Raw genomic sequence first — 27,824 nt, forward strand, 5'->3', positions numbered from 1 at the left:
TTTTAACATTAAAAAAATTCTTAAATTTCTCTTCTTGATATTAGATTGCAAATAAAATTGCATTCAATGAAAAAAAAACTTTTATAAATCCCCACCTATTTTTAAATAAATTTGGTCTCTATCTGACATTTTTAGCGAGGTACCAATTTACTCCACATCTTCATTTCCATTTTGGTAACAAGCCCAGTTGGCACGATCACCGAGTTTTAGAATTAAAAATGAATTGTTTGATATTTAAAGTTAAAAACTTAAATGACAAAAAGAAAATGGTTCGAATTTGAACGGAGTCGTATACAACAAGGGTACTTGGGCTGCTACCTGAATTGACAAAACTGCCCTCACTTCGTCGGAATCAAGAAGCCGGCCTTCTGGACCATTTTGTCATAAAGAGAAAACACAAGAGTCCGGGTCAACCATTAACCCGTTAGTCATACCATATATAACATCACAATTTACACGTAATCAAACACACACACACACACTACACACACTATGAGACACCAAGAAGGAAGTTTGGACTTTCATGGATCAAGATTACGAGAAGCCACCGTAAAGATGGCTCATCTTTACCGGAGAATCTTCCGATTAGACGTCCGATGGAGTGTTTTACTCCAGAAGGTTTCAGTTTTTCGAGAAATCATTCGATTGATCTGGGATAGATTTCTTGCTTGTTCAATGGGGAAACCAGTCCGGTACCGGAGATTGTCTCAGGGGTCATCTTCTCCGGCGGAGGAATTGGAATCTGGTTTTGACCTTGAAAACCCCACCACCACCTGCAACGGCTATCAAGAAGATTCAGATTTAGTTACTCTCAAGATTAGTTTATTGGGTGATTGTCAAATTGGAAAAACAAGTTTCATGGTAAGTTTATTTTTCTTTTTCTTTTATTTATTTTTTTGAGAAAAAGTACAAAGGAATGATGGTATTGTGTATTTTAAATAATCTTTAAATCGGCATGATGACTTTTTTTAATCTGATTTTTTTTTTTGGTTTCTTTCAATATTAAATATAAACAACAGGATAATAATGATTTTTTTTGAATAATATTATTATGGGTAGTGATCGATTCAGTTACTTTTATTATGATTATTTTATAATTAAATTGGCTATTTTATGGTATTCGAAATTTGATTGATTGATTTTATTGTGAGGAATTTTGTTGAATTACTTTTGTTATGGTTAGTTTATAATCAGTTAGTTTTATTATGTTTTTTATTTTTTTTTATTATTTTTTTATTTTTATATTTAATTAAATTTGTTCTAGTTAATTTATGATTTAATGAATTTCGTTATCAGTATCATATAATTGAATTATTTTATTTTGATGTTGACGATACTTCCAATCTTGCAAAAAATATTTTCTTTTTGAATAATTGTTTCTTTCATGGCTAAACAAGAAACTATGAGAAGTTATATTTTATTCAGGGGTAGACTTAATTCCCAGTTTTGATGTTTTTTGTATTTTCTTTTTGTTTGTTTTAGGATTAAATATAACAAAAATCTAGAAATTATGGGGTTAAAGAAGTTTCTAATTTTTTAGAATATATATTAAATCTTCAAAATATTATAAGGAATCAGGGATTACGTATGTTGTGGATTTTAATTAATTTTAGAGAAATTATGTATTTGAAGAAAATTTTCATTTTGAGTAAAAAAGGAAACCATTTAAACTTTCTTTTTTGTTATCGATATTTTGAAGATTAAATACGTTGGAGACGAACAAGAGAACGGAAGATTGGAGATGGCTGGTTTAAATCTAATGGATAAGACGCTGTCGTTTGGTGGAGCAAGAATTGCATTTAGTATATGGGATGTTGGAGGTAATTAATTTTTTATTTATTTCAATTTATTTTAGAATTTTCTTAAATCTTTTAAAGTAAAATGAAATATACAACATTCAGGTGATAAGAGATCGAACGATCAAGTCCCGTTAGCGTGCAAAGACTCCGTCGCAATCTTGTTTATGTTCGATCTAACAAGCCGATGCACCCTCCACAAGTAAATTATTTATTTATTTCTTTACATTTTTTAAATTTATTTAAGCCAATTCTTTAATTTAGTTAATGCTGTTTGTTTTTCTTGGATTCCCAGTGTATTAGGATGGTATATGCAAGCAAGAAAATGGAATCAGGTATGTAAAAGTTCATGACCAGTTTATTAGTATGTGATTTTAACAAATTAAAAATCGTAACAGTTTTATTTTGCAATTGCATAAATTTTCTTGGTATTTTGAATTTGTTCTTATAAATTTCAAAATAATGTTTTTTTTTTTTAAATTATTTTATCAAGGTTCTTTTTTTTTGTGGATCAATTTCATAATTTGCAACTTGAAAGCATGCGAAATTTATGGTCATTTTAGTCATTAGATAAAAAATTTATTTCAAATAGTGGGGTGTGTGTGTATAAATTATAAAAGGTTGGGTAGGGAATAATTTGACACATCTTGGGTTGTTGATAATCATCTTTTACAAGTTAGCTTGTCAGGTGAGGTGCATCGACCTGTCGCTGGCCACCTTTATAAAAAGAATTATTTACTGATTTTTTTAATTTAATTTAATCTAATTGTTGCATTGCATGCATTGCAGACTGCAATTCCTATCTTGATAGGGACCAAGTTTGATGATTTTGTAATGCTTCCACCAGATCTACAATGGACCATTGTAAATCAGGTAAATTTATTGTTATATTTTGACATCATATTATTAGAAAGTCATAATTATAACATTTTTTTTGTAATAAAACAGGAGAACGTTTCAATTGAAATGTTTCCGTTGGGTTTCAGAGTAGCAAACACCATTTGATTTAAAATCTATTTTCTCCTTGTAACATATAACTAATGATAATAATTCATTTGGTAACGTAATATTAATTATCATTCTATATAAATTGAACAAAATTTAGATCTGTTAGGAAACAAACAAACAAATATGATCTCTAAGAATTTAAGTAAGGGCTGGCATGTGAATGAAAAGAATAATGAGTCACGATGTTTGTTTATATACAATATAAAATCTGTTTCTCACATAAACACACAATATAATATGATCTCTAAGAATTTAAGTTAGAGGAGGAAACCCAACCCATTTTGACAAAAGGATAACTAGTAATATGCTCCATTATTGTTGAAATAAATACTAGTATAATATTTTTGTTTCTTTTGTAAGTATTATTTAAAGAGCATGTGAATTATGACGTGGCAGGCACGGGCATACGCAAAGGTTATGAAAGCAACGTTATTTTTTTCAAGTGCTCGACACAACATTAATGTGAACAAGATCTTCAAATACATCATGGCTCGACTCTTCAATTTACCATGGTCTCTTCAACCCAATTTAAACCAAGGGGAGCCCATTATCGATCTTTACTAGGCGGAGAAGGAACATCTATCTACATCTATCTAGTCTTTTACTTTACTTGTATATAGTCGGAACCAGCATAGTCAGACTTTGACTTTGACTTTGACTTGGATATTATCAGCTAACCTAACCCGCTTACAAAATCTAATGGGAGAAGGTAATTTTTGTTTTGGAAAAGCTGACTCTTTATTGTTAAATGCATGAACATGACCTTTTTGTGTTCTATATCGACATACTGTTTTGTTTTGGAGTATATAATATTTGTTGAAAATGTATTCAAGTCACAAAATTACTTTAATTATAAATAATTAGATTCAAAACTTTAATCACTTATAAAAATTGAATAAGTGATGGAAGGGTAAGGCTTCCATGTCTCTCCTATCTTCTTCTTGACCAAGACACCCATCTGGATTAATCAGACGAAAAGATTTAGAATCTAGTCCATCCATAATGCATTCATAGATTGAATCAATTTGAGCATGAGATGAATAGATTTATTTGGGTTCATAATTGCCGTCAGATACAAATCGGAATGATGGAATAACGCCAACACCCACAGTCGTGGATTGAATCGGTTATGGGGAGTTATGGCATTTGAGGGCTAATCGGGAGAAATTGGTAACTAAATGTGACCGGCCGACAATGGTGTCGATGGCCATGGGTCTAGAGGATCATGGTGGTGTCATTGGGTTTAGGGAGGAGTATACGAAGGGAGAGGAAGAGTCTGAGTCGTGATCTTCTTGGTCATGGGGGGAGAGAGAGAGAGAGAGAGAGAGAGAGAGAGAGAGAGAGAGAGAGAGAGAGAGAGAGAGAGAGAGAGAAGTGGGTCCTTTCCAATGTTTTAAAAACCGGGTTTTTAGTTGAACCGGTATGAACCGGTTCGACCCCCGAGTGAACCGGTTTCTATATTTTTCATGTTTTTTTTTTTTTTTTTATTTTTTTTTTATTTTCTTACACATACATACATATATATATTATGAATTTGATGTTTACAAATTCAAACATTAAAAATACATATAAAAATAAGTTGTAAATGAATTCAAATACATTAAAATAACACATAACCATAAGTTTTAATGTTTTACATCAATCCATATACGTTAAAAAGAAATAAAATATAATATTGAAACCAAATATAATATTAGATGAATACAACCATATCAAAAAACTTTATAACATTTACCATATGTTTTTATTTAAAGAAAACTAAATAGATTTAGAAAAAAAATCATCAAAGTTTAGTATGTAAATGATTTTTTTCATGTGTATTTATTTGGTTTAACCGGTTTATTTTGACCGGTTCAACCGATTTTTTCTAAAAACCGGCCGGTTCAATCCGATTCAAAAATTAATATAAAACCGGTGATAGTTGAACAGCTTCTTCCTCCGGTTCCCGGTCCAACCGATTCGACCGGCCGGTTCAAACCGGTTTTTAAAACACTAGTCCATTCTTTTCTTTTCTATTTTTAATTGATAAATATTAAAATAAAAATACAAAAATACAAACAGGAAATTAGAAGGGTAAAATCGTCCTTTCAGGTTTCCCTAGAACCAAAAAACCATAAATTTCTTAATTTTAGGACTAAAACCACGGAAAGTATTTGATTTTGAACCTTTTATGTAAGTCGGAAATTATTTGGACCATATCCACAGATTTTCATAAACCACAAGGGCCAATTTTGCAGTTTTTTCATTTTTAAATAGATGCTTATATATTTTTTAAATGTATAAACGTATTTTTTACGTATTTATACGGATTTTTAAGTATTTCACCTACTTTTATGTATTTTTATGTGTTTTTTTTATCTATTATGTATTTATATGTATTTTTTAAAGTTTTTTTTTTATATAGATGTTTATCTATTTTATGTATTTTAAATGTATAATTGTATTTTTTTTACGTATTTATCTATTTTTTTTTTACTTCAGGTCGTTTGCACCATTTCATCAAATTCGTACAATTTCTTCGAGTATATCTAGATATTTTCCTACATACCCACATAATTTAAGCTTTTCCTATTTGCTTATCGTGAAATTAAACATCAAATGAAAAAAACTTAAAATATGTGGGTATGTAGGAAAACAATGTAGACATAATCAAAGAAGCCGTGCGAATTACATGAAATGGTGAAGACGATTTGAAGTAAAAAAATACATAAATACGTTAAAATAATATAGTTATACATTTAAAATACATAAAAATACATAAACATCTATATAAAAAACTAAAATAGAAAACATAAATACGTAAAAATATATATAAATATGTAATACATAAAAAAACACATAAAAATATACAACAAAATATGTAAAATACTTAAAAAATACATATAAATACGTAAAACAATACGTTTATACATTTAAAATACACAAAACGGCATAAACATCTATATAAAAAACTTTTAAAAATATGTAAATACAAAAAAATACATAAATACGTAAAAATACATATAAATATGTAATAAATAAAAAACTAAGGCCTTTAGTTGATAGCACAGGAGATGGATTAAGGTGTCAGACTCGACCATATTTCAAGAGTACTCTTCAAGATTTCAGAGGATGGGAGATCTTAAGGTTTGACTGGTAATTGATCGTTAGCATTGGTAAGCTCAGATTGTTGGAAGTGGACTATTAGGAAGTAAGAAGGATTGAGAATCCTTCAATTCTCGTGTGCCATGAAGACTTAGTCGAATCTAAGTGGGGGAGAAACTTTTTATAAAGTTCTCCAAATGCGAGTCTGGTTGCGCGAGGTGCAATCTTTTGGGCACCTTGTCAACCAGAAGGGTATTCTGGTTCATCCGGCCAAGATAGAGGTTGTGATGCAGTGGGAGATTCCGAGGTCTCCAACTGAGATTCGAATTTTCTTGGGTCTAGCGGGTTATTACCGGAGATTTATATGGGACTTCTCTGAGATTGCGGTTCCTTGACCCGATTGAGCAAGAAGTCGGTGGCCTTTCACTAGGGGCCTGAGCAACATGCAGCCTTCGAGACTCCCAGACAATAGGTTTTGCGAACCAGGTTAGAGCTCCAGTTAGGACTCAAGTTCAGTCGTGTGTTAGGTTGAGTGCATGTTCAACTAGTATGGAAAGTGTTGTAAGATTGTGGGGGTATCCGTAACATTCACTAGCGATCAGGTAATATGGAAAGTGTTGTAAGACTGCGGGGGTAGTCGTAGCATTCACTAGCAACAGATAGTGCTAAAAGTGTTGTAAGTCTGCGGGTGTAGCCGTAGCATTCACCAGGTTGGCAGATAGTGTGAGAATTGTTGTAAGTCTGCGGGTGTAGCCGTATCATTCACAAGGTTAGCATATAGTGCTAGAGTGATGTAAGTCTGTAGGTTTAGCCGCATCATTCACTAGGTTGGTAGATAGCATGAACGCGTTGTTAGGACGCGGAAGGAACAATAGTACCCACCAGTTCGGGTATAACATTGAGGATATGGAAATCCACAAATTGGTTTATGGATTTCCCCAAAGGGATTAGACATGGTTAAGCCAGTGATAAGACTATAGGAACGTCACTACAGTTATGAGATCAGGGGAGCAATAGACTGCTTAAGGACGTGTGAGATAAGGCTACCATTGGTCAGGTAGCAATCACTTTTAGTCTTGGATTTGATGATGTCAGGATTCGATGCATGGACCCGATCGGTTAGATCAGAAAGCTGTTAGAGTCGCAGTAGCATGATAACTAGTGGCAACTAGTTCCAGAGAAGGATTTCGTTCAGAAGTCGTGTGAGGTGACTAAGTAGGGAGTCCTTTAGCTCCGCAGCTGGTTCGGAACCCGGTATTTCAGATGACTGACGAATGAATTGAGACCAGGAAGGTCTCGGTGGATTTTGGAAAGCAGCCATGTGGCAGCATACTGCTTCAGGCAGTCCAGTGTCCGGGCAGTTTCAACGTTTGAGCAGTATTATTATTATTTTTGTTTTGGGTTGCAAATACGGACGAGATAGATGGTTGATTGGGAAGTGACAAGTCACTCACAGCGGGATTAGCTGAGCCTTGGCCAAGTATAAGTGATCTGCAAAGATAATTAGGTATGTGCCTCTGTTTTCCAGTGGGGACCTCGAGTTATCAGAAGTTGAGTAGTCAGTTGAGAGACAAGTGGATTAGGTTCAACAATAATGATTTAGTATGAGCGGTCTGTCAGGGAGTCGGACCATCTCGAGACAGCAGAATTAAGACGGAGTAGATGTGATCATGTTGCGAGGAATTTGTTCACCAGCGGATTTTAGGGCTCGGGGTTGTTTCCCTGTTACTTGAGTGGTTGGGTGTGTAAGGAATGGTAAGGAATGATTCCGATGACGAAATCTAATTTAAGTGGGGGAGAGTTGTAACACCCCGTTTATTAAATAAATAAATAAATAAATTTATGAAAGAGTAGCAACCCTAAAATCCATAATATTCAGTGAGATGTTTGTTTTGGGAGCTAAATGTTATGGTTCTTGCCTTCTTGGAGTATTAGGGGTTAAATGTAATTAAGGAGTGATTATGTAAGGATTTTAGAAGTCAGTGGGGGTGTTTGGTATTAGTTGGACTGAATATGAAAGGATTTGTGGAGTTAGGGGCTAAAGAGTAAATGATGGACCTAAGTTGAAAACAATTTACAGAAGCAGGGGCTGTTGGGTGAATTTCGGACCTAATTTGAAAGGTTTTTGGTTGGCTGGGGTTAAAAGGGTAATTTGTGGATTTGTTTTGAAAGAAAAGGGAGACAGAGGGACCATTCCTGTTAATATGGCCGTGAGTTTCAAATACCGAGTATTTAACTATGTCATTGTTCTTAAAACCCTAACCTTAATGTGCAACAGCCGCCACCCTCTCCATCTTCACTTCCGGTAGCCGCCACCACCACCACTGTTTTATCCTCCATCTGCCATCGGTGTGCGTTTCGTGTGGGGAGTTATGTCCGTTTGGGAGGTTGGGATTAGGCGACCGGAGCCGCCGTCGCTGTTGGAGCCCTAAGACCACCGAGAATCGTCGTTGCCGCCCCACTGTTTCATTGCCAGCCGACCATCGGAACCACCGCCATGACGAGCGCCACTGCTGCTATTTCCTTTGAAGGCGAGTCTCGCTGGTTCATGGGGTTTTTCTGTTTATTGGTGTCGTTGCTGCTTGACTGGGAAACAAAAGGAACCACCGTCACCACCGTGAGGTGGTGGCTCCCATCGTAAAATCATCACTGCCACCGCCATACGCCACCAGGTGGGTGGCTGACTTCTCTTTCCGAGCAAAAGACGTGAAGGTGTGCGTATTTCAGTTTGTGGGCGTGTGTGTTTGGTTGGAATTTTCAGAAAAGGCATCACCACCACCGTGAGGTGGTGGCTGCTGCCACACGCCACCGTCGGCCACCACAAGGTGGTTGTGTGTGTTTATTTTAGGATTAAAGCTTTGTAAAATGTATTTGAAAGTGGAATAATGAAAAGAAAAACCATAACCACCACCGTGAGGTGGTGGCTGCCGCCACCGGCCGCCGTGTCGGGTGGCGGTGTGCCTCATTTGTATTGTGACTCGTTTGGGATGCTTGGACTGAATGGGCCTAATGAAATCTAGTGGGCCCAATAATGCCTTGATTGACCAAAAAGCCCAAACATGTGACTAATGGGCCTAGTGAAACCCTAATGGGCTTAATGAAACCCTAATTGACCTAAAGATTGAGTTTTGGGCCTATTGGGTTTGGGTTGGAAACCGTAATTAGGGTTTAGAAAACCTTAATTTTGGAATCATGCGCTTGGACTTATCGGGACCCACGTTTGGGCCATTGGAATTGAATTATTAATCATACTCGAGCATACTATGTGATTTACCCAATAGATTGATGGACCTAATGGATTAAGTCCTTAATGGGTTAAGTGAGAAACACTTAACCCTAATCGTCATTTTATGTGAAAACTCTAATTTCACTTAGGCTTTATGTTGGACTTTTCTATTGGGCTATTAATGGGCATCAAAAATCAAGCAAATGGACTAGAATAATTTAATGGGCTTTAGGGTAAGGCCCATGTAAAGGGTTTGGGCCCAATTTGGACAATTGGGCCATAGATGGGCCATAATTGAGCCTTTATGATTATGAGATATTAAGCCATTAGAAATGCCAAATGTTTGGACTGGACTAAATGGCTGGGCCTTAGAATAAGACCATGTAAGGTTTGGGCCCAATTTGGAAAATTAGGCCATATGTTGGGTTTTGATTCCTAGTTTGACTTTTGGGCCTTTGGATTGGGCCTTGGGCTTGAATTAAGCCAAGATGGGATAAAGTAGCCTTTTACCCCAAGCATCGACTTAGGGTTATGTGTTAGAACCCAATTATTAATTGGGTGTTATTTTGATATTGACAGATTCGAGAATCTGTCAGCCAACAGTCACAGCTTTATCCGCGGGACTTCAGCAGTGTGAGGTGAGTCTCCTCGCTGTTTGTATGGGTCTAAGGCACCAATGCCAGCCCATTTAGTTTATGTATGATAGGAAGACCCGGGGGTTATCCCTAGGCATTATGCATGAAAGAATAGAAGACGGCTCTTGGCACACAGTATGTTATTATGTATAGTAGGAAGACCCGGGGGTTAGCCCTAGACAATATGTATGAAAGACCAAGAGGTAGCACCTAGCGCACTGTATGCTATTATGTATGAAAGACCAGGAGGTAGCTCCTGGCGCACTGTATGCTATTATGTATGAAAGACCAGGAGGTGGCTCCTGGCACACTATATGCTGATTAGCTAAGTAGAGTAGTATGTATGCTAGTTGTCTTTATGATGTTTGCATGGAAGACTAGGAGGTGACTCTTGGCACTTGTTTGTGAGACTGAGGGGGTGGCTCCCGACTTGGCAAGAAAGGCCACATGGCGGCCCGTGGCATAATGGTAAGACTATGTTTGGCACATAGCATCTTTACTGATTATGATATATGTATGGCTCATGGTTATATATGACAGTATGCAAGTATGTGTTTATATATGCTAGACAGTATCCGGTTGAAAGAGACCGAAAGGGTAGGCCAACACCCAAATATGCTAGACAGTATGTTGATATGTATGGTATGTGGTATATGGGGAACTCACTAAGCTTCGTGCTTACGATTTTCAATTTTGGTTTCATGTACTTCGTTTTCAAAAGAAAGAAGCAGGCTCAATCACAATGCATCACATCATGTTTTCTGCACATGAGATCTTTGGAATTACACTCTGATATTTTTTTGATGATAGAATGAAAAAACAGTTTTCATGCTGGTATTATTTATGACATTGATTATGATTTATTTTAAAAATGATTTTACAATTATTATGATATTTAAGGGAAGAATATGTGAGTATGTGACATTTATTTGTTCTGAACAAATAAGATAATTACATGTGAAAAATAATAAAATCTAAAAATATATGAAAATGCCATTTGTCCAAATCAAAGAGAGAATGACATGTGACAAAAATTATTTCATTTATTAGGGAGGATTTCACATGAAGAGGTAAAAATTACAATTTCCCCAAAACAAACGCTTATCTTATTACTGCAAACAAATATTGATACCATTATACGAAGACCGAGCAAGGTTGTGTCATGACAAAACTGTTGCCCAATTTGCCCATGTTTATTGAAAAGAAAAACATAACTCAGTTCACTACTAGCACCCACAACCCTTGGGGTAAAAAAGTCTAATCCTTTCTATAACATAGGAGTATATCTAAGTAAAATGAATACTCATCCATTCTTATTATCTACAACATCAACAGCTACTACCATCTCACCTTGCTGTTCTGCAACCATGGATGTAAATAAACAACCAATATCAACACTACAAGACAACCTCGTGAATTTCCACTTCCGTCCTTCGTTTTTCACTGCTTCGCCTTTTCAATTTAAACCAAAAATTAGAAAAAAAAATCAGAACCGATAGATAAAATCCATGTTTGACTTTTCTGGTCAATATGAAACAAAGAATTGATATAAATTTTCACAAATATATATACCTGGACAAAAATATCCCAGACTCTAACCTTATCACATTATAGTGGTGCAGAATTACCATCAAGATTTCTGATGATTCCTTTTTGTTTTTCTTATAAAAGATCTAAATAATCAACTTGTTGAAATATTGTTTGAATATAAACCCCCAAAGGCTCTAACCTTATCACAATGTCATGGTGCAGAATTCAGACTTGTAATATCAAGATTTCTGGTTCTACCATGTTCCCGTTTTTTTTTTTAAGTCAAATTTTCTTCTACAAGATCTATACTATTATTTTTTAAGCATACTAATTGTTTCTTTATTTCGACATCCTATGAGTATAGGATGCTTAGGGTTATTATTCAAGATTTGAATTTTGATAAATTCTTGTTTTTTGTATGTTACGCAAACCAAAACAGATTTCAGATGAGCAGTTGAGGTTTTGTTTTCAGGTGTTATAAGTTATGCAGAAAGACTCTGTATTTAACTTGAATACAAGATAACAAGAACAATCGAAATGGAGCACTAAAACTGTTGGTTGGTTGTTATGAAATTTCAAGATGAAGACATAATAATTAAAAGGGTACCTGAGAATACAAGAAAGTTCCAAGGATAGCGATTGCAGCTCCAAGAGCATTGACTGGTTGCACGGGTGTATGGAAAATGATAATAGAAGAAACAATGACAGATATACGCTTCATTGTGTTCCCAACACTAAACGTCAAAGGAGAGATTTCATCAAGTGACATGTATGAAACCTGATTGTACAAATGATAGAAGATACTCTGTGCAGCCACCCACCTATCGTATCAATAAGAACAAATGTTTTTTAGCCATTCATTCAACAATAAGTCAATAACAACAACCATGACAATGACATGAAAGAATATATATATTCACATAATATAGTTACCAAATGAAATTGGGTCCAATTTCAGAGATGGCATTCTGCCATCCAGCAGCCCACATTTTAGGACCCTCAACAGCAATTGCAAATGGTGTAAGAATCAAAAGTGATAGCAAAGATAAACAAGCATAATAGTTCATCCCACTAACAGATTTCCCCTTCATGCCTCTTTTGGAAAATATGTTCCTAAACACAAACGCCAAATTCGAAATCATGGCACCCATAAACCCTAAAAATCAACAATCAACAATAAACAATCAACAAGAAATTAGAAGCTAGAACCCAATTTGTAAGCCTAATTGGTTTAAAGGTGATTGATTTACCAGTCATGTTGAAATTGAGTTCAGTTAGGGCAGAAAGGCCACAACCACCGATGATTGGTATAAGAGACAAGTAAACTGGCAAAGGGAATGTTTCTCCCAATATGAACCTTGACACCAACACACTAAAAGCAGGCTCACCGCTCTTGATTATGTGTGTGAATGAAACAGCAACTTTTGACATGCTAACAGTTGCTGCAACATGACCAATTGTATGTGCTAATGCAACCTGAAAAACAATGTCCAAATCAGTTTCTGAATAATTAAAAACCCTAACAGGACAATAACTTGCTTACAGGGAATAAGGATTTCCAGAAGTCGAGATCGGTGTTGGGTGCTTCAGCGACTTTTGTAGCCCAAGAGATCAACATGATGGCTGATCCAGCAGCAAGAGACAACGTTGAAGTCAACCATGGGTATGGAAAAGCATTCAGAACCTTCTTATTATAAATGTTAAAAATCACATTCAAAAACCACCATGTTGCAAAATAAACACCGATCTTAACCCTCCTTGCTGCTTCGATTTTGTCACCAACTACTTCCGCATCAGATCGATCAGCTTCATAGGCGTTACACGCGACACTAGATTTTGGACTCCGACCAGCATATAATAGCGTTCGTAACGATCCAAAAGTTTGAATTGAGGAAACATGTAGTGGTTTTGAATTTGAGACGATGGAAATTTTGCTAGCTTTGGGATTTGAAAGAGGCGGTAAAACCGAGAATTGTTCCGGATGATTTCTTCGGTGATCAATAATTTTAGAACTGAATACTGGAATCGTTACATTGGATTGCTTCAAAGAGAAGATCATATTGAATGTGCCACAAAAATCTATAAACTTAAAATTAGAAACGAACGAAAGATATTATTAAACCCTTGATCTTTGATTCCGTAGTTTGGTGTGTTGTAGACTGTAGGACGAAAGATTTTAATGGTGTGTTGGTGTATCCAATCGAGCAAAACGATCACGTGTGCTCTTGAAAGAGTTTTGGTTCTTCTTTCTATGTTCGCACTTTTCCTACTTGAACCAATTTGATTTGGACTAAATAATGCGTATCTTTCACTATTTCTCATATTTCTTTATAATTAAATAATTTTGGTCAACAATTTATAGAATGGCATATAAATTAAGATTTATAAAAACAATATTATCACTAGATCATATAATTTTTTTAATGGATTTAATTTTATATTAATGAATCACATTTGATATATATATATATATATATATATATATATATATATATATATATATATATATATATATATAATTAAAACATATATTAAAACTAATATGAATATACTTGGCAAATTAGTTGAAGTTATAAAAATTATCATCAACCATGAGAAAGGAATAACTCTAATTCTTTAGCAAGTTGTTTCAAACTTCAATTATTATGAAAGGAGCTAACGGGTGGCTCTTCAATTGGTGTGGGGGCTGGTGAGACCTCTCAAGTGCATATTCCAAAGTATGTCCTTTCACCAACAGAGGAGGAAACCCTTCACCTAACTCAAAGGTTCACCAACTTTCTACTTTGAGGGAAAGGTGCACAAAACAAACCACAAAGGTCATTCAAAATGCCCCAAAATGTCTTTGAATACAAACATGGTAAAAAAAAAATAAACCTTGATCGATGTCAAAAGGATGTCACAACGTTAGTGTATGTGTATATGGATGTATGATTTGGCCCATATAATGGATGAATTAATAATTTGGCCCATGTAAAGGCCGTTTAGTAGCAACACTCTATTCCTTTTAAACTTGTATATTGCCATCGTAACATTCGTTTTCCTGGTTAGTAATTTTAATCCTTTAATTTTGAAGGTTTTCTTTGTAGCGGTGCGAACTTGGTTAAGGGTCTCGGCACGACCTTTAATGAAGTTTGCAGTGTGATGGGTTTGCTGGGTGAAATCTTAGAAGCCTCGAATTTTTGGCCTATTTAATGGCACAAACCTCTAGAGTTTTGTCATTAGCTCAACCTCCATCTCTGAGAAATCCTCCCATGAAAACCATAGACTCTCTTTGATCTTTCGTGTGATTTTTCTTTCTTCGTGTGGCTTGAAGGTGTCCTTGTTGCTAGAAGTTGATTGTTCAAGAGAGATCTAATAAGCACCGACCTTCTTACCTTGCTTAGGGCCTCTGTAAGTATTCAAGATCCATACTTTTTGTTTCGTCAGTTATAGATCTAGATTTTGTGGCTTGGATTTGGTCCCTTCATGATGTTTGGGTGGAGTTTGAAAAAACTCCAGACCCAAAGGTTGGATCTTGGCGTCTTCTGGACCCTTTGAGACTGATAGAAGTGATTACTATATTGCATTTGGTGCCATGCAAATTCATGAGCTCATTTTGGTCCCTTTTAACCTACGTTTAGAGATATTGTGTAACATCCGAATTTCCAGGTATATTATTTTATTCATTTATTTTGAGTTTGGGGAGGAACTCGGCGAGTTAATGCTTAGACTCGCCGAGTAGGACCGCGGGTTTTTATCCGGATTGGTGACCGGACTCGACGAGTCGACTCGTGGACTCGGTGAGTCCACGGTGTTAATTGAAACCCCTAATTTCTTGGGTTTGGGATCTATTTAAAGGCTCTTATAGCCTTCAGTTGCGGCTACCAGACCCTTGAGAGAAACCCTAAGAGAGCTAGAACGTTTGTGAGGGAGGAGAGGCCATTTTTGATCCTTGTGTTGGTGTTCTTGTAAGAAGAAGGTGACCAAGGCAAGAGGGAGCTGAAGAGGGTGCTATTTTATAGATTTCAAAGCCCAGGGACTTCATATTTGAGGTATAGATTCGATCCTTCTTCAGTTTTGGTGTTAACCTTTGGAGTTAGGGTTTTCTAGACCCTTTAGAGGCTTGATTGAATGAACATTTGGTCCCTTCTCGTATTGAGGCTTTAGATCTGGATCCAAAGAGGTCTAGAGACCTTAACCCTTTGATCTTTATGATTGATATTAGGAGACATGAGCTTAGAGTGTCATATTTGAGGTTATTTCTCCAAATGGAGCCTTTGGGCCTTTGCATGAGCATCAAGATCTGAACTTTACATAATTATCATGCTTGGGAAGGTCAGATCTATGGATTAGAGGAACAGATCTGACCTCAGGAGGTCATTTGAGTTTGAGCATTGCATGAACTCGCCGAGTCCAAGAACAGACTCGACGAGTAGGATAGTTTTCCCCATGAATCACACAGTTGGTGACTCGCTAAGTTGGGGAAATGACTCGGTGAGTCATTGGGGATTTAGAGGACTTGAGTCATGACTGAACTCGCCGAGTCCCAATTGTGCACTCGACGAGTCTGGTCAAGATTTGACCGTTGACTTTTGTTGACTTTTAGGGTTTGGTCAACAATTAGACTTGTGGACCGATTGAAGGGTAAAATGGTCTTTTAGCCTTCTTAGAGGACATGTGAGAGTCTAGTCTAGCCTGGAGAGCTGTTATTGATTGAGATGATTGTTATATGTTTAGGCAGAGGCTAGATCAGTGTATACACGGGCGAGGTATTACCCGAGACATCCGAGGTGAGTCTTCTCACTATACTTTACCTTGAGTAGGTAACTAGAGTTATGTGATAGAGTATCTTGTATGTGCTGAATCCATTTGTGTTGCATCTTGGGCCATAAGTTTTGTATTTGGATTGGGCCTGTCCATCCGTGGTTATCTAGATTAGTTTGATAGTTATCTAGATTAGCTAATAGGGTTTTGATATATATATATATATATATATATATATATATATATATATATATATATATATATATATATATATGCATGCATGTATGCATGATATATAGTTGTCGTTCATTACGTTTATCATTGTAACCCTAAACACCTCTACAGTTGAAGTTCTTTGTCGAGCTCATCTGAGGTGTTGAAGTAATAATCATTCGACATATTCAGTGCAATTCTCGTGTTCTTTATTACGTTATTATTCATTAACTTGCATAGAATCATTTGATCATGAAAGAACTTAGTTCTAACAACTGGTATCAGAGCAGGAGATTGTGTGATCAATACACATTCCTTTTGTATTCAGATTACTTTAGGGTTTCCGCTTTTATCGTATAAATAGAAGCCGTCTTCTTCATATCGACGATAACTCAGTTTCTGATAAAACCCTAATCTCAAGATTACAGGTTTGATTCTAACAGCTCACCATGTCTCGCGATGATTCACATACAAACCCCATCAACATCTCAAACAACATTGGATCTGTAACCAGGGTACCCATACTCTATACTCAAGACTACGAAGTATGGGCTCATTACTTTGAAGACTACGTGGTTGGATCTGAAGATAATGGTTATCTCATCTGGGAAGCTATCACTCTTGGACCGTTTGTACATTCAGGAACGAACACGACTGTTAAGTCCCAAACGGATTACAACAAGCTGGTGACAGATGTAGAGAAGATGCCACAGGATGAGAAAGATAAGCTCTTGTGTAACGCGAAGGCCATGCGAATGATAAGATTCGCCCTGCAATCTGACACCTTTCGGTTAGTTGGTTCATGCACAACGACTAAAGAAATCTGGGATAGGCTGAAGGAACTTTACTCAATTGATGAAGATCTGGAACACTCCATTCAAACCCTGCTACTGTCAAAATTTAGAGTCTTCGAACAGAAACCTGTAGAGAAGCTTATACAGACTTTTGATCGGTTCAATCATCTCCTAAGTAAGATGATCAAGCATGGAATAGAGAGAAAGTTGATCGAACAGAAAGTGACGTTCATGAACGGACTGAGACTGGAATGGATGGCCGTAGTTTCCACTGTGAAGACGCATGAACAATTTAAGTCTTATTCTCTGGCTAAACTTGTAGGGATACTTAAGTCTCATGAAAGTGTAGTAACCAAGGAAGCGAAAGTGGTTTCTGGTGTGGGATCGTTGGCTCTTGTCTCTAAAGGAAAAAGTATTGCAGAAGAAGAAGAAGAGTCAGATATGTCTGAATGTGACCTTACAAGTGAGGAGTATGCGATGATGGTCACAAATCCAAAGAAATTTGCAAGGAGAAAATTTCCTGTCAGCAAGAACCGAAACTGGCAGGGAAGTTATAGTTCTGAGAAGATAAAGGATGAACCGAAAGTCTCCTCTCAAAAAGATGAAGAGAAAAAGGAGAGCAAGCTTGCAGGAGACTCTGGATACGACTGTAACTACTGTCATGGCAAGAACCATTTTGCCAAAGATTGCATGTTGAGAAAAATGGCTGAGAAAAGAGAGGGTGAAGATGATGAGGCGTATTATATGCGCAAGTTAGAGGAAATCAAGAAGAAAAAGGCGACTAACAGCTTTATGAATGCCTTGATTGTACGGGAGAATACTGGGGAAGATGAGTTCGGTGGCATAGAAGTTTGGTCAACCAACTCTGAAGATGAAGAGGTTAGAAGGCCCACTCATGGAAAGGCTTTTGTGGCAAATGAAGAAATTTCGGCTGGAAAGTGTTTTATTGTCACTGCTGATCCATCAACCGAAAGTGCAGATAAGGAATCGAACCTGACCGAGAATAAGTGTTTTGTGGCCAAGCCAGTGAGTGAGAAGATCAACAACTGCGATCGGTTGATCAAAAAGGTACAATCTCTTCTTGAAACTCTTAAAATTCCAAAAACAGATTATCAAGAAGAATTAAATGAATTAAACTTTAAATTTTCTAACCTAAGTAGTAGCCTCATGCAAACTCGCTTAGCGAATTCTAACCTAACTGACCAACTCAGCAGGTTGTCTTCAAAAAGTGAGGAAAGAAGAATGTGGATTGAGCTGAAGGAAGCAGAGTTAGTTAGAGCTAGGGACGAAAGTATTTATTTGCAAAGAGACAATTTAAAGTTTTTAAAACAAAGAAATGTTTTCCGTTTAATTGCTAAGCGTCTTTATACTAATATTGCTCAATTACATTTAAGCTGTGAAATTGGAAAGAAAATTCATAAAATGATATTGCCCTTTCTTGAATTTAAGGAAGATGAGATCATAGCAGAATGTGAATCAGAAGTGTCCTCCGAAGAGACATCTATGTCTTATAGGCTAGGTCTGGACAAGATAGAAACCTTCATCGACTCTAAGGAACACAAAAGCATGCTAAAAGATATCCTAGATGAAAATGATATGCTAAAAATTAAATCTGAAACTATTCAATCATTCGATCTGTCAACTGCCAAACTTGACAATGAGCATAAAATAAACTTAGAAAATATGTCTGAATTTGATATGGAAAGCGAGATGAGTGAAATCTCAGTAGAGGACGAAGTTGACTGCTCTAAGTTTATGAAAAATGAAACCAAGAATGAAAAACCACTAATATCAGAAAACTCGGTTGAATTTGCTCATCTGTTAAAAGAACAGAAACCGAAACTCAAGGAAAAGGCCATGGTCTATCAAAATGTTTAGACTGTGCCAAATCAGGTTTATGCTGTTACTGGGGTCACTCAAAGGCAAACGGCAGAATTAAGAATCTTGGTCGACAAAGATAATGATGAAGGATGCGATGACTACTTCTGGTCTGCTCCAATTGACAACGCAGATGAAACCGTTGGCCTATCTGAGCAGACTACATGGAGGGTTAAAGGAAGATACATTGCATAACCCATCAACACACCCTCCAGTTTCGACAAACCAAGCACAAGTGGAACCAAAGAAATTCCTGAGGAACCAATGGAAGAACCGAAAGTTAAGACCAAGAAAAATGAAGAACCGAAAGTTCTAACCAAGAATAGTGCAGAAACAAAAGTGTCCAACAAGACAACCGAAACTCAAAAGGAGAAACCAAAGGCCAACTTCAATATCCACAAATCTCAGAAGGAGCTAGCCGAACAGAAACACTTGAGAAATCAGAGACATTCCAAGAATCTCAATGAACGAAAAAGGCACTGGAATTCTCAAAACTCCAACTATGAGCCTCCTAGGAAAGGATCAATGGACAATGGAAAGGAAAAGTTGAAGGAAAATTTCAGTCCTAATTCCTACTATTCCAAGTCCCAGAAACGAAAGTCGAGTTTCAATTCCCAATCTAGTTTCGGTCCTAAACGCAGTTTCGATCCTAAATCCAGTTTCGATCCTAAACGCAGTTTCGGTCCTAAATCCAGTTTTGGTCCTAAACCTAGTTTCGGTTTGTTGGGTTGCAGATTCTTTTAGTGTTGCGTCATTGGGCTCGGTTAATAGTCCAATAATTTTGTACTCCGGTTTGGGCCTGTTCAACCGTGAGCTGTTAGGTTTACTATATAAGAATATGCTTGCATGCATATTAGGTTAACGATCTAGAATACAATAGAGAGAATTACGATAGCTTTGATTTTCTTAATCGTTCCTGTAAACCTTCTAACCCTCTACAGTTGATGTTCTTTGTCGAGCTCTTCTGAGGGTTGTTTTATAATCATTCGACACGTTTGATTCATTCTTGAGTTGTTTATTGTTTTGTGTTCTTGCTGTTTAATCTTTATTTTACCTGTTTGAGATCTAATCGATCTTCAAGATTAAGTTTTAATCTTATCAATTGGTATCAGAGCAGGAGGCTGTGTAATCGATACACTTCTTTTCTGTGAAAAAGGTTTCAATTAGGGTTTTTCCGCAATTACTGATATTTATTGAGCCGTCATCTCATTATTGACGTATCTTGATATTTATTGTTTTGCCCTAATTTGATTTATTACAAGTCTGATCTTTGAACAGGTTATTGGATCATAATGGACGAGTCGCAATCGAATCCCATCAATATTTCCAACAGCGTTGGATCAACCACGAAGATTCCCATCCTATACACCCATGATTATGAAGTCTGGGCGCATCACTTTGAAGATTATGTCATAGGATCTGAGGATAATGGATACCTCATCTGGGAAGCAATTGTTAATGGACCATTTTCTCACTCTGCAACTTCAAGGATTATTAAAACTCAAAAGGAGTATAATGATCTACTGAAGGATGTTAAAGATATTGCACAAGATGAAAAAGATAAATTCCAGTGCAATATTAAGGCGTTAAGATTGATCAGATTCGCCCTTCAGTCCGATACTTTTAGGCTGGTGAGTTCATGCACGACAGCAAAAGAGATTTGGGACAGGCTACGTGAATTATACTCTACAGATGAAGACCTTGAACACTCAATCCAAACCTTACTCTTGTCTGAGTTTGGAGAATTCAGACAAGGAGCCGAAGAAACTGTGACCCAAACGTTCGATCGCTTCAATCATCTTCTCAGCAAGATGATCAAACATGACATCGAAAGGAAGCTTATTGAGCAGAAGGTTACGTTTTTAAATGGTCTAAGATCAGAGTGGAGAGCAGTGGTGTCTACAGTTAAAGCCCATGAGCAATTTAAATCATATTCCTTGGCGAAACTGGTGGGCATTCTCAAGTCTCAGGAGAAGATTGTGTTGCAGGAGAAGAATGTTGTCTCAAGCCTAGGTTCGCTGGCCCTCCTGTCAAAAAGTAAAGTTGTGATGGAGGACGAAGACCTCAACTTGGAGGAGTATGACCTCACGTCTGAGGATTATGCTATGATGGTGTCTAACCCCAAGAGGTTCATTAAGAAGAGATTCCCCAGCAACAAAAACCGAAACTGGCAGGGGAGTTATAGTTCAGAAAAGGTTAAAGATGAACCGAAGGTTGAAGAGTCTAAGAAGGAACCGAAGGCAGAGGGTGATTCTGGAGTAAACTGTTACTATTGTGGAGGGAAAAACCACTATGCAAAGGATTGTGTCCTCAAAAAGATGGCTGAAAAGGATGAGGATAAGGATGAAGAAGCTTTGCTGCAGAAAAAGCTTGATGAGATAAGGAAGAAGAAATCTACCGCTAACCCTTCTATGAATGCTCTAATTGTGCAGGGTTCGGTTGCTGATGACGAGTTCGGTGGCGTGGAAGTTTGGTCAACCGACTCTGAAGACGATGAAGTGAGGAAGCCTTCTCATGGAAAGGATTGTGTGGCAAAAGAGGAAAGCAGTGGAGGAAGGTGCTTGATGGTGTCTGACGTATCTCAGATGAGGGGATACAATACTGATAGTGGGAGCAATGAACCGAAGGAGCAACAGGATATGTGCTTTACAGCCAAACCGCTCAGCGTACAGTTCAACGAGCTCGATGAACTAATCAAGAAGGTACAATCGGTTTTTGTCTCGTTTAAAGTTCCACAATGCTCATATGAAAAAGAACTAAAAAGTGTTAATTCACGAATCTCTCATCTAGATAGTAGTTTAACTCAAACTCGAGTCACCAATTCTAACCTAACTGATCAATTAAGCAGGGTGTCTTCGAAGAGTGAGGAACGACGCATGTGGATCGAATTGAAGGAGTCAGAATTAGTCAAAATAAAAGATGAAAACATTTATCTACAAAGAGACAATTTAAAGCTTTTAAAATAGCGAAATGTTTTTTGTTTGATTGCAAAACGTCTTTACACTAATATTACTCAGCTTCATTTGGATTGTGAAATAGGACAAAAGATTCATCGCATGATTTTGCCATTCCTTGAGTTTAAGGAGGATGAAATTGATGCTGAAGCTTATAATTGTGAGAGTGTGATATCATCTGATGACGTTAATCCGACTTATATGTATGGACTGGACAAAATAGATTCTTTCATTAAATCCAAGGACCATAAGGACATGCTCAAAAACCTTTTGGATGAAAATGATAGACTTAAACTGAGAACCGAAACCATACAAAAATTTGACTCTTTAAACTCCAACTTGAGCTCAGAGAACAAAATTGATGTTGAAAATGCATCTGAGCTTAATGAGGATGACAATATGAGTGAAATTTCTGTAGAGGACACGGTTGACTGCTCAAAATTTGTGAAAAGCGAACCTGAAAACTACAAGAATCTAATTTCAGAAAATTCAGTGGAGTTTGCTCGATTGTCCCAACAAAAGTCCCCGATCCTAGCAGAGAAGGCTGTGGTATATCAAAAGGTTAGGACTACTCCAAATCAAGAATACAAGGTCACCGGAGTAACTGAACATCAGACTGCTGAACTCACAGCAATTGTAAACGAAGACAATGCTGATGGCTGCGATGAGTTCTTCTGGTCAGCTCCAATCGATAATGCTGATGAAACGGTAGGCTTATCTGAAAGGACCTCATGGAAAAGTAAAGGTAGATACATACCAGAACCCTTGAATAAGCCAGATAATTTCGATGTGCCAAGTACCAGTGGTACGAAATACATTCCTCAAGAAAATGGAAGTTCGGCAAAAGAAGACATTCTCTCTAGTTCCTCAGTTCAAAGTGAAACTTCCTCAGTTCAAAGTGAACCAGCCAAAGAAAAACCGAAACCAAAAGCCAACATCCATTATCAACCGAAGCAGGTGAGAAATCAGAAACGTTAAAGGAATCAGAGATACAGGAAGAATCTCTCTGAAAGAAAACAATTCTGGCAATCCCAGAATGCTTATTTCTCACATCAAGACAAGAACCTAAAGTTTGAGAATAATCCTGTTGAAACGCAAGAGAGCAACAAAAACCGAAAGCAGAGGTTCGGTTCTGAGAATGACTCCAACCGAAAGCAAAGGTTCGGTTCTGAAATCAAAAGAGATCAAAACTCTAAGGTCAGTCCCACCAATGATCAAAAACAAAAGGGTCACCTAGAGTCTCCAGCCAAGAAGTCATCTCAATCTAAGCCCTCTCAATCTCACTCATCTAATTCTTCTAATTCTTCCAATTCATCTCCATCTCGCTCTAAAGTCCATTCTGTTAATTCTCGAAAATCTCAATCTTCAGCTGAACAAAAAGGGAAACAGAAGGTTTCAGCATCCAAACCAGAATCTAAACCGAACGCACCTAATCCTAATAAAATCAAAGTTTTTACCATCAAAAAGAAAGATGAAACAACACTAATAAAACGAACATACCTTGTTGACGTCTCTCTTACTATTCCTGTTCCTGTGAAAGGCTCACATGGACCCAAGAAACTTTGGGTTCCTAAATCTGCTTAATTTTTGCAGGTTATCAGTGACGAGCAGTTTGACGAAGAATGGTACATCGATAGTGGCTGCTCGCGTCACATGACAGGGAGGAAAGAAGAGCTGAGGGAATACAGGTCTCTTTCAAATGGTGGCAACGTCAAGTTTGGAAACAACTCCTTCGGCACCATAAAGGGATACAGAATGATTACCAATGGTGATTTCACTATAAGGAAGGTGGTATACGTGGAAGGACTACAACACAACCTCATCACTGTATCTCAGCTTGTTGGAGGTACCGGTCTCAAAGTCTCATTCGACGATGAGGGTTCTGAAATTATTGAGAAGAAGACAAAGAAAGTTATTCTCAAATCGGAGCGTAAGGGTGAAATGTTTCCTCTAAACCTCAAACCCATCAAAGGAAACCCATCTATATGCCTGTTATCAAAAGCACAATCTGACGAAAGCTGGTTGTGGCACCGAAGGCTCTCTCATCTCAACTTTAAAGATATCAACAAACTTGTCACTGGAGGTCATGTTCGAGGTCTTCCATTGCTAAAGTATGATAGAGATCATTTGTGTGCTGCATGCGAAATGGGGAAACAGAGTCGTCAAAGTCATCCATCTATAATAAACACTAAAGTTGTTGAACCACTTGAATTACTTGATATTGATTTGTGTGGTCCATCATCAATTGAAAGCATCGGTGGTAGCAAGTATATTCTTGTTATTGTTGATCAGTTTTCGCGGTTTACATGGGTGTTCTTTCTAAAGCTTAAATCTGAAGCGACTCATAAGCTGAAAGTGTTCATCAAGCAGATTGAAGTACAGCTCAAGAAGGTCGTTCGCAACATCAGGAGCGACAATGGTCTGGAATTCAAAAATAGGGAATTCGAAGAATTCCTGGCAGAAAAGGGAATAAGTCACAACTTCTCAGCTCCCTACACACCTCAACAGAACGGAATTGTCGAAAGACGAAACCGATCTTTGTGTGAAGCTGCCCGAACTATGCTAAGTTTCGCTTCCTTACCTCTTTATTTTTGGGCTGATGCTATTTCTGCTGCTTGTTTTACACAGAACAAGTCTTATCTCAACAAGCGATTCACGCTCACTCCTTATGAGATTCTCAACAATAGGAAGCCCAATGTGAAATTTTTCCACGTGTTCGGCTCACGGTGATTCATCTTTAACTCTAAAGAACACCGCAACAAGTTCGATGTCAAAGCTGACGAGGGAATCTTTCTGGGCTACTCTCTCACTTCCAAAGCATACAGAGTTCTAAACAAGCATTCGAGGAAAATCGAAGAGACTTATTACGTGACTTTCGATGATAGCTATGTCAAAAAGCTACAGGCCAAAGAAGACACAGCTGGGGAAATCTTTCCTCAAACTGGCCAAGTCACAGTCTCGATCGCTAATCTATTTGAGAAGTTTATGGAGCTATTTGACGAACCAGAGAAAGCTACTCTCTCAGAAGCAGGCGCAGCAGACAACAAGGTAAATCACATGAAGCAAATTGTCGAAGAAGCTGCCAGGAGAATGAATGAAGGAGGATCGAATTCTGACGAACCTCCATCAAATGATGCTTCAGTCGAGGGGGAGGATCAACCGTCATCAACTCAGTCGACCTCACATGTTGAAGGGGAGCCAAGGTCTCCAACTGCTCTCGAAAGTGCTTCACCATCCGAAGGTGCATCAACGCCTTAAAGCCCAACACCACAAGAAACCTCTGAACCTCAAGTTTCTCAAAGCATTCCAGAAAGCTCACATATCGAGGGGGAACAAGCTGATATGTCATACGACAACGAAAGCCAGTCCGAGCCAGAAGAAATGATAAATGCTGAATTAGATCCTACCTTTGATCCTCATTACCCACCACTCACCAAATGGACAAGAGACCATCCTGTCTCTCAAGTGGTTGGTGATGTCTCTAAAAAGGTTCTGACCCGATCACAACTAAAGGCAAAACAGACATCCTTATTTTCCAAAGTTGAATTTTGCATGTTTAACTCATTCGTATCAAAAGTTGAACCGAAGACAGTTAACACTGCTCTCGATCACTCCGATTGGGTTCAAGCGATGCAAGACGAACTGAACGAATTTGAAAGGAACAAAGTCTGGCGTATCATTCCAACTCCTCCAGATGCCTCGGTTGTTGGTCTCAAATGGGTCTTTAGGAATAAAATGGACAAGGAAGGAAACATTATACGGAACAAAGCTCGTCTGGTAGTAAAAGGATATTGTCAGGAGGAAGGGATTGATTATGAAGAGACTTTCGCTCCTGTAGCTAGGCTGGAATCTGTAAGAATATTTCTTGCCTATGCTGCCCACAAAAACTTTGAAGTTTTCCAAATGGACGTCAAGTGTGCCTTTCTTAATGGAGAACTCGAAGAAACAGTGTACGTGGAGCAACCTCCTGGTTTCGTGAACGAAAAGTATCCCAATCATTGCTACATTCTGGATAAAGCTGTGTATGGACTCAAACAAGCTCCGAGAGCCTAGTATGAAATGCTAACCAAGTTCTTAAAGATGTCCAAATTTAAACAAGGTTCGGTTGACCCAACCTTCTTTCGAAAAAAGGAAGGTAACCACCTTATGATCGTTCAAATTTATGTCGATGATATCATCTTTGGCTCAACGAATCCCAGCCTAACAGCTGAATTCAGAAAGCTGATGGAGACTAAATTTGAAATGAGCTCAATGGGTCCTATTAACTTTTTCCTTGGCTTAAATATTAGACAGGGACCCGAAGGCATCTTTATTAATCAGGAAGCTTACACGAAGACTCTCCTAGCAAAGTTTGGTATGATGGGAGACTCCAAAGTCAAAGTCCCAATGGCATTCGGCACCAAGCTCACCCCATCCCTGGACAAACCGGCTATTGATATCACGCTCTATCGACAAATGATAGGTTCACTGATGTATCTCACTGCTAGCAGGCCTGACATCATGTTTTCTGTGTGTTATTGTGCTAGATTTCAGGCAAACCCACGCGAACCTCACATGCTTGCAGTGAAGAACATTTTACGATATCTCAAGCGAACTGCCTCCCTAGGTCTATGGTATCCTTCCAACTCAGGCTTCTTCGTTCAAGCCTACTCAGATGCAGATCTTGGAGGATGTGGACTCGACAGAAAAAGCACCACTGGCGGCTGTCAATTCCTTGACGGGAAGTTGGTTAGCTGGCAATCAAAGAAACAAACGTGCGTGTTGTTGTCTACTGCCGAAGCTGAATACATAGCCGCTGCATCCTGCACCTCTCAACTGATTTGGATCCAGAGTCAACTTCGAGACTATGGACTCAATATGAAGAAGATCCCACTATATTGTGACTCTGAAAGTGCAATTAGGATTTGTCATAACCCAGTACAACACTCCAAAACCAAACATATAGCACTGAGGTATCACTTCATCAAAGATCATGTGGAAGATGGAAACGTTGAAGTACACTTTGTTCGAACCACTGATCAACTGGCTGACGTCTTTACCAAAGCTCTTCCTGAAGCATCATTCAACAGAATTTTACAAGGGCTAGGTATGATGGAATCAGAGTCAGTACCTCAAACTACCTCTCAACCTCCAGCATAAGAAGCGAAATTGACCGAACGTTCAGGTTCGGTTAAATCATCTGACTCGCTCATCACCACAAAGGTAGTTTTCTTGGTTGTAAAATAGTTGTACAAAGTTGTTTATCTTATTGTCAAACGTATTTTCTTATTGTAAGCCTAAATTCCTTGGTTTTCTAAAATTTTCCAAAACCGAAACCTACCGAAGGTTCGGGTTCGGTTTTTCAAAATTTTCCAAAACCGAAACCTACCGAAGGTTCGGGTTCGGTTTATCAAAATTTTCCAAAACCGAAACTTACCAAAGGTTCGGGTTCGGTTTTTCAAAATTTTCTTAAAACCGAAACCAACAGAACGCTCGGGTTCGGTTTTTCAAAATTTTCTTAAACAGAAACCAACCGAACGCTCGGGTTTGGTTTTTCAAAATTTTCTTAAACCGAAACCAACCGAACGCTCGGGTTCGGTTTTTCAAAATTTTCTTAAACCGAAACCAACCGAACGCTCGGGTTCGGTTTTTCAAAATTTTCCAAAACCGAAACCAACCGAACGCTCGGGTTCGGTTTTTCCAAAATTTTTCTCAACCGAAACCAACCGAACGTTCGGGTTCAGTTACCAAATTTTTCCAAAGTTTTTTTTTACTCTTTCTAAGTCTTATTTTTTTCTCTCTTGTTTTTTTATTTTATTTCTATTTTTTCATTTTTTATATATATCAAAAACTCCAAAAATATTTTCTTCTTTTATTTGTGTGTTCGTTCGTTTATGGGGATATAATTGATGGATCACTTACGTGTCCCTAGAAGCATGCTGCTGTATGTGTCCCAAGCCTCTTAAGATTCTGAATAATAGCCT

At 37.6% G+C, this 27,824-nt stretch overlaps 2 protein-coding genes across 3 annotated transcripts; one reads left to right on the plus strand and one right to left on the minus strand.

The window, feature by feature from the left end:
• Positions 1-379: 379 nt before the first annotated feature.
• Positions 380-3,581, plus strand: LOC111882813 (septum-promoting GTP-binding protein 1). 2 transcript variants are annotated; one of them, XM_042902368.2, is made up of 6 exons: positions 380-861; positions 1,700-1,820; positions 1,902-1,998; positions 2,092-2,131; positions 2,586-2,669; positions 2,745-3,149. In XM_042902368.2, exons 1-6 carry the CDS (start codon positions 493-495, stop codon positions 2,799-2,801), a joined length of 768 nt encoding a protein of 255 aa, XP_042758302.1. In that variant the 5' UTR covers positions 380-492; the 3' UTR covers positions 2,802-3,149. The 2 variants fall into 2 exon arrangements, with proteins under 2 accessions (XP_042758302.1, XP_023734958.1); XM_023879190.3 differs by lacking the exon at positions 2,745-3,149 and adding an exon at positions 3,201-3,581 and having other exon boundaries at positions 389-861.
• A 7,193-nt stretch (positions 3,582-10,774) lies between these two features.
• On the minus strand, positions 10,775-13,555 carry LOC111882803 (glucose-6-phosphate/phosphate translocator 2, chloroplastic). Its single transcript, XM_023879180.3, has 5 exons — positions 12,823-13,555; positions 12,530-12,755; positions 12,213-12,435; positions 11,887-12,100; positions 10,775-11,201 (listed from the first exon to the last, which is right to left on the minus strand). The coding sequence occupies exons 1-5, from the start codon at positions 13,336-13,338 to the stop codon at positions 11,190-11,192; spliced, it is 1,191 nt and encodes a 396-aa protein (XP_023734948.1). The 5' UTR covers positions 13,339-13,555; the 3' UTR covers positions 10,775-11,189.
• Positions 13,556-27,824: the final 14,269 nt, after the last annotated feature.

The sequence above is a fragment of the Lactuca sativa genome, chromosome 5 (assembly GCF_002870075.4).
Source record: "Lactuca sativa cultivar Salinas chromosome 5, Lsat_Salinas_v11, whole genome shotgun sequence".
Classification (NCBI taxonomy): Eukaryota; Viridiplantae; Streptophyta; class Magnoliopsida; order Asterales; family Asteraceae; genus Lactuca; species Lactuca sativa.

Excerpts from the sequence above, each read along its gene's own strand:
- LOC111882813 (XM_023879190.3), top strand. The coding sequence starts at position 493 with ATGAGACACCAAGAAGGAAGTTTGGACTTTCATGGATCAAGATTACGA. Across the intron at positions 1,999-2,091 it reads AGCCGATGCACCCTCCACAA|TGTATTAGGATGGTATATGC; the intron begins GTAAATTATTTA and ends TTGGATTCCCAG. Across the intron at positions 2,670-3,200 it reads AATGGACCATTGTAAATCAG|GCACGGGCATACGCAAAGGT; the intron begins GTAAATTTATTG and ends ATGACGTGGCAG.
- LOC111882803 (XM_023879180.3), bottom strand. The coding sequence starts at position 13,338 with ATGATCTTCTCTTTGAAGCAATCCAATGTAACGATTCCAGTATTCAGT. Across the intron at positions 12,436-12,529 it reads ACTCAATTTCAACATGACTG|GGTTTATGGGTGCCATGATT; the intron begins GTAAATCAATCA and ends GTTGATTTTTAG. Across the intron at positions 12,101-12,212 it reads ATTGGACCCAATTTCATTTG|GTGGGTGGCTGCACAGAGTA; the intron begins GTAACTATATTA and ends TTGATACGATAG.